This window comes from Pyrus communis, chromosome 12 (genome assembly GCF_041283825.1).
Source record: "Pyrus communis isolate YQ-2024b chromosome 12, ASM4128382v1, whole genome shotgun sequence".
Classification (NCBI taxonomy): domain Eukaryota; kingdom Viridiplantae; phylum Streptophyta; class Magnoliopsida; order Rosales; family Rosaceae; genus Pyrus; species Pyrus communis.
Window position 1 is genome coordinate 7,082,507 of NC_142576.1, and position 7,074 is coordinate 7,089,580.

General features: G+C 38.8%; 1 protein-coding gene across 1 annotated transcript; it reads right to left on the bottom strand.

The window, feature by feature from the left end:
• Positions 1 to 772: 772 nt before the first annotated feature.
• Positions 773 to 6,697, bottom strand: LOC137745238 (acetyl-coenzyme A carboxylase carboxyl transferase subunit alpha, chloroplastic). The gene is made up of 12 exons (XM_068485154.2): positions 6,317 to 6,697; positions 5,538 to 5,955; positions 5,370 to 5,444; positions 5,140 to 5,247; positions 4,824 to 4,984; positions 4,594 to 4,708; positions 4,350 to 4,504; positions 3,938 to 3,989; positions 3,785 to 3,853; positions 3,215 to 3,292; positions 2,004 to 3,141; positions 773 to 1,224 (listed from the first exon to the last, which is right to left on the bottom strand). The coding sequence occupies exons 2-11, from the start codon at positions 5,862 to 5,864 to the stop codon at positions 2,005 to 2,007; spliced, it is 2,277 nt and encodes a 758-aa protein (XP_068341255.2). The 5' UTR covers positions 5,865 to 5,955; positions 6,317 to 6,697; the 3' UTR covers positions 773 to 1,224; position 2,004.
• Positions 6,698 to 7,074: the final 377 nt, after the last annotated feature.

A 7,074-nucleotide genomic window follows, 5' to 3' on the forward strand; every position in this document is an offset into this window, starting at 1 on the left:
ACGACACAATATACGATTAACGGATAGAATTTATGGATTTCCAATATCTTACAAAAAGAATCTGGCAAGAATTTGGATTCTTTTCTTTACTGCCAACTTGGTGCCTAGAGCGCGTACGAATCATGAATGGTATTTGGAGAAGTTTGGGGAGGATTATCCCAAGGGTAGCAAAGCCGTCATCTCATTCTTGTATCGACTACGTTAAGTTGGTAAAGTTAATACGTTAAGTTGGTAAAGTTAATACGACGTTAACAAGTGTTCATGCTCACTTTCTACTATTTCTCATGACTCACTTTCTACTATTTCTCATGATTAGAAGATTCAGAACTGATCATTTGATGGATCATCATGGAAAGATCATCCATACAAAAGTTGAACTCCAATTGAAAAGGGATGGACATACTCTTGATAATAACAAAATATTCACATCGACGATAAAATCACAGAAAGATTTCTACTTTCAACGAGTTTTCATGAGGATGATATTGGTTGAAGATTGAAAAAAATGAACTGTTTAAGCCATGTGTTTAAAATGCGGACTTCGCACAAACAAATGATTAGCGGCGTATTAAAATCCATGAGGTGTGAACAACAATGCGCTACAATCAGATAGCAGCCTACATATGCTTCGGAACAAGAATTTCGCTGCAGCCAATATGGATGGTGACCGTGATCCCCTTGTGCTGTCACTATATTGACCCGAGCGAAATTCTTGTTCCGAAGAACAAAGAGTAGAACAGTTCAATTCAGGAAAATCTTGAACAGCATAAGATTTATTCAGCACTGCAACTCATGCATATTGCCTTAATCATAAAAACAGTAGGGGTTAAGGAAAGATAAGTATTGAAAACAATTTATTAGCCTCCCCCACACAATCTATACACAGCAATCCGAATCTATAAAAAGCGAAACTGAAATTATTCGGAATCTATTTATAGAAACAGAAATGCACTCAATTGAGAAAAAGAAGGGAAAACCAAATAAATTATAGAAACCTGATATATATTTAAAAAGTTCTCTCAGAAAACTATGGAGCTAAGATGTGTCTCCTTGTTCCTCGAAGATGCAAAACTTGTACGCTATTGCAAGATGTCAACAGATGCTAAAAGGCAGTAACAACAGCTCAAGGTTACCCTATTTGTCCACTTTTGGCACTTCCATCTGTTTCGAACAAATTCCTTTCCGGGCACCATATCAGCAAACAATCCGACTAAAAGACAAGTACTGCAGAAAAAAGCGTAAGCTAATGAGTGTAAATTGAAAAGGCAGACTCCCCAATGAAGAACATGTAGAATTACAACCAATGTTTTAAAAGGCTCGCCTCAGGGCGCACCTAGGCTCCCTGTGAGGCTGGGCTTGAGGGTTGCCGCCTCTGTTTTGAGGGAGTGGGCGGAAGGCGACGCAGGAGCCGCCTAGGCGCGCCTCGGGGGATTTTTTTTTTTTTCAACTCCCAAACCCAAATTTTGGGTAGGGTTTTAACTGCCTCATTCATCTTCCTTGCACTATCATCTCTCTGCCTTTTTTTTTTTTCTGATTTTTATTTTTTTATATAATGGATGTGTGCGCTATCTGCATGCATTATTATATGTGTGCTCATTTTGCTTTTCATCCTCTATTATATATATATATACATATATATAATATAATATAATATAATATATGTGTATATATGTGTGTGCTCGGGGTGATTATTGATTAATAATCTTTTTTTTTTTTTTAATGTAATATATGTGTACACTCAGTGTATATATTAAAAAATTTAGGTCCCGTGAGGCTTCGCCTCACACCTACGCTGAGCTATCCCTCGGACACCTCACCCATTCCTCACGCTTTTAATACATTGATTACAACTGAAAATATGATCCACTCAGTTTTGATTATGCATGATACCGTTAAAAAATTGTTAATTTCAGCATTCAGAGAGGAAACATATCAAATGATAAGCAACAAGGAAAATGTAGTGCATCACTCTCATTAAAGAAACAGGGAATAGATGAACTCACATTAACCGAAGGTACGATTTGCACCCACTGCTGTAGATGCATCAAAGGAGTAAGGATCTTCATCATCCTTCTTCAGACTTCCATTCGATCCAACGGTTTGGGAAATCTCAGCCTTCAACTTCTCATGCTTCTCTTTTAAATTTGAAGATTCCACAGCTGCTGCTAAGCTTTGTTTGATTTGTTGCTCCAATGCCACAATTCTATTTTTGGCTGCTGAATTGGGTGTCGTCCCTGCCTTTGCTATCTCCAACTTCAGTAGCTCAATCTTGTCCTTCAGGTCTGTCGAATTGATTACACTTTCAATCCTCTCATTAATTTCTCCATTCAGATCTTCGATCTTGTTCTTAATTTCTGAGGGCAAAGTCTGCTCAACTGGCTCTTTTGCTTTTAATTCAACATCCAAACCCAATGACTTGAGGACATCAATAAATTCAAATGCCAACTCTTTCTTCAATTCCACGATTTTCTCCTTCAGGCTGTCACCCAAATCATCAAATTTAGACACCCCAGAGTTTTCAACCTCAACCCTAAGTGCCACAACCTTCTCCTTAACATCTTTCCGATCCATGATCTCGCTGAATTTCTTGTTAACTTCCTGCTTCAGTTTTGCAGCCTTCTTGTTGCTCTCTGCAAGATCATATGCTTTAGATAATTCCTTCAACATGTCGAGTTTATATTTTAGGTCTTCATAATTAGGAGCTGTGAGCAGCCCCTTGTTGAATTCCTCCCTAAGCTTATCAAGCTTTGCTTTTAGAGCTGGATGCAGGAGTTGGTTCTGTGCATTTACTTTTGCAAATTCTTCTCGCAATGTCGCAAACCTCTCTTTCAAGCCCAAGGCTTTAACTGCCTCAGAAAATTCAGTATCCACCTCCTTTCTCAGTTTTTCTATCGTCTCAGTCAGTGGCACCAATGAAGGCTCATTAGAAGATTCCTTGGCTTTCAAAATTTGCTGTTTTACCTTTTCAACCTCACCCTCCAAATCCACAACCGGGGTCTTCACATGGATAGGCACTTCTTTTGGTTTCATGTTCTTTTTCTTCTTTGGATCTATAGGAATTCCTTCTTGGAACCCACCAATTTTCCGGAACTTCATCATGCGATGCTTTAATAATGCTTCTGTGTCCAACTTATGGAGCTCCTGAACAAAACCAAAGACATAAGTTAGGATATGATAGCTTAAATTTAGTTTTTGTAGAAGAGAAGTCACTTACATCCATTTCTTTGTTAATTGCATTTTTAATCTGTTGAGAGGTCCATGCAGGATCCGCATGTGCACCACCAAGCGGCTCCTGTTAAAGGGGATAAAATTGAATCGAATCTTAGCTGCCACATTAGCAACACTGAACACTAACAAAAAGATAATGTGCATTTAGGGAATGTTCTTTCTTCGAATGTCAAAGTTTCCCATGAGACTGGGTGAGCTTGGATAATGAAACAAAGGAAAAAACAGCGAATTTGAGTAAAAGAATCTGTATGGCATTCCTGTTAAAGGCAAGAAAATAGAAAGTTTATGCCAGATTGGCAAAATCGAACAAAGTCAAAGATTATCAAGAAAAAAAAAATCATAGCTGGGAATGACCATTTCTAATGTATCAGTGATTCCAATGACAAGGACATGTTTGATAAAGGAACCAAGGAATATTATCAAGCACACCCCAAGGAGCACCACAGAAATATTTGAAACAACAATGTCATCAAGCTACATTATTTCTTCGACATATCCGCATTCTAAAAACAAAGACGCATATAGAAAGCTAAAATGGTAGGATTGCAAAACATACAGGGATGATGCCATCTGCAATTTGCAGCTTGCACAACTCAGTTGCAGTAATTTTCAACTTCTCAGCAGCCTGCAGAAAATACAAATGAAGTTTTAATAGTCTATGATCAACTAATCAAATAAAGACTAAGACAATAGTAACTGTCGCATAGACCTTTGGAGAAGCTTTAGAACTCTTCCACAAGATTGCTGCACATGCTTCTGGACTAAAAACAAGAAAAAAGGAGAAAACCCGAAGAAAACAATAAATTAGTTTTATGCTTAACTGAACAGAAAAAGGAAAACAAGCCTGAAAGTAATCACTGATCTACTCATATATAGAACTCAATATTCTGAACTAATGACCAGAAAAGAACGGAATTAATCTGGATATATGGCAGACCTACAGTCTCAGCCTCCTTCCAGGGAAGTGACCCCTTTAGAGATATATCTTACAAAGTTAATATACTAGTACACCACCACATGAGAATCATCTCGTCACTCAAACAATGAAGAAAAGACGAGCACATTTCCATTTGAACAACTTCTCTAAGATATTGAACAAGACAAAGCCAAATCCAAATTACCTGGCAACATAGAAGACTGCATTTTCAAGCATTAACAATTTATTAGCACAACCAATGGCAAGGGCACCACCAGAGCCACCTTCTCCAATGACAATAGAGACAATAGGAACTTTCAGACCAAACATAGTCCGCAAGTTGTGAGCTATGGCTTCACCCTGAATGTTTGTAACACAAACAAATTAGGTGACCCAATACAAAATCTAAATAAGAACCATGTGAAATTTAAGTTACAGCTACAACATACTTGGCCCAGTTCCTCAGATTTAAGGTCTGCATATGCTCCAGGGGTATCGATGAAAGTAATAATTGGGAAACCATGGTGATCTGCATAATACATCATGCGCATAGCTTTCCGGTAACTGCATGGATAGTGTTCCAATATTATTTTTTTTCAAGTAATATTAAGTTAGACATGAAAGCTAATCTTATATCTTGTATCTTATTAAATGCACAAGTATCTATCACTTAGAGTACCCGTGAGGAGTAGGCATCCCAAAGTTACGCATAATGTTCTCCTTCGTATTTCTACCTTTCTGGTGACCCATGAACATATACCTTCTACCATCTATAGTTCCTATACCAGTGACAATAGCAGGATCATCGTACCCTGCTCGGTCTCCATGAAGCTCCACAAACTGTACATATTAAACTAAAGAAACCATTTAGTGTGCAATTATTTCCACCACCAATAAACCCACTAATTGACTCCCTTTCTCCAAAAAGGGAAATAAAGGATCAAATAGACAATACGCACAAACTCCGTAAGTATGTAAAGAAGTCAGTATCAGACCTTATCAGTAATGCTAAACACATGGTCAAGGAAAGTTGGCCTGTTAGGATGTCGTGCAATATTCACACGTTGTATAGGAGTCAGATTCGTATATAAATCCTTTAAAGCCTGAAACCAAAAGATATAAGTCCAGAGAAAACTTGAGAACCAGAAACTGAACGAGAACCGAAATCTGTACATTAGCTACTAATTCTCTAACTGAACAAGAGCCATGCATTTATTCATCAAACCTGGTTGTATTTATTCTCCAAAGAAATAATTTGATCACTGAAGTCCAGCCCAGTTTCGTTTGCCATCTTCCGCACCTGTGATCAATAAATGTCTCAGTAAAAAACACTTCCAAAGCATGACAAATTCCCAAACAAAAAAAAAAAACTTAAACCAGCAAGAAGGCTTACATCAATGATCTTCTTTTCGATATCAACAAGCGGCTTTTCGAATGGCAAAGTAACCGGCTTGGGCTTCTCCTTCAATGGTTTGAAGTGAGAGAGATGAGTGAGCACTCCACCTTTGACATTGGGATCCGGATCCTCGGGCCAGGGGTACTCATGCTTCTTAACCTTCCTGAGCTTGGCGGCCACCACAAGGTTCCTCCTCATGCCCAACCTTACCTTCCCTAGGGCTCTCAACGGAACACCGCTAACACCATTACTCGAGCTCCGGAAAAGATCCGAAGCGGTGCTTGTTCCGGCGAACGCCAGTGGAGAATGAGATATCGAAGCCATTCTCCGGACCCGAAGGCTAATTCCTCCAAATTACACACTAATCTCGCCAATCAGATCACAGATTCCCAAATCCAGCTCCGAAATTGTGAATCTAAACAACAATTACCAATCAGATTATCAAAGCAATTTCTATAGTAGCTAGCTTCTAATTAGCAGCTCCCAACCCCCCGCCAAAACAAAAATCCAAATAATTAAACTCAAAAACTTAAAAATCGAACTAATTGAGCTGATTTTCCACGATTTTAACAGCAAGATACAAACTTTCTCCCCCAAATCACAATCTTTCCTCCATTTTTTAGCAATCAAGCAGAAAAAAATAATCGAAAACAAAAAAACCGAACCAAATATTCAACACGCACGAAACAAAAAACCTAATTGCAGTGTTCTCTTTCTAGAGCTTAGTGAGAAATGAAAGGAGAGCTGAAATTTTCTCGGGAAAATTTGAACTTTACCGGAAAGTAGCGGATTGGAGAAGGCGCGGAGAGAGGAGGATCTGAAAGATAATGGGGGCGGAGAGAGATGAATGAGTGTTATTATCGGCAATGCGAGGGAGGAGAGTGATAGAGGAGAGAGAAATAGCGCTTCGTGGAGATCGCCAAGGAGAGCGACGCAGTTTTGTTGGGGTTTTCTTAAGAGCCGAGTGTGCGTGAGTTGGGCGATACTTCTTATGGCTTCCGAGTTGGAAGTGAGTTGACTCGGTGGGGGAGGGGAAAGGGAGGGGCCTGGTTCGAACGAGTTAGGAAAATTATAAATAAATAGCCAGCATTTTTGGGTTTGGCCGTTGAGGGGATGGCAGATTCTTCGACTTTCCCTTTCAGCGCCTCTTGTTTTGTTTGGTCACGTTAAGTCATGTTAATATTTTATATTATTTTTTTTTTTTAAATAATAAGATAAAAAAGAATAACAATATAAAATATTAATGTGTTTTAGCCGTGACTCTACAAATAAGAAAACATGAAAAATAGGATGGCAGAGAATGTGTCTCTGTTGAGGGGAGGGAGAGGAGTCAAAGGATATGGACCCTTTGGTTCTTCGTCCAGGCACGTGTGTGTTTCTGGCTCTTGCGTGCACGTGACTTGGGCTCGATGCCCTCAATGTTCAATCTCATAGGGGTACACTCCTAATATCTTTTATTAAATTAATTAAACCCCTTCATTGGAGAATTATTAGTAGACGGTACAATGGGTACATAAATGAGATTTTTTATGAA

Coding starts and splice junctions, on each gene's coding strand:
- LOC137745238 (XM_068485154.2), bottom strand. CDS start 5,864: ATGGCTTCGATATCTCATTCTCCACTGGCGTTCGCCGGAACAAGCACC. Junction 4,505..4,593: donor AATCTGAGGAACTGGGCCAA/GTATGTTGTAGC, acceptor ACAAACATTCAG/GGTGAAGCCATAGCTCACAA. Junction 3,854..3,937: donor GTTCTAAAGCTTCTCCAAAG/GTCTATGCGACA, acceptor TATTTTCTGCAG/GCTGCTGAGAAGTTGAAAAT.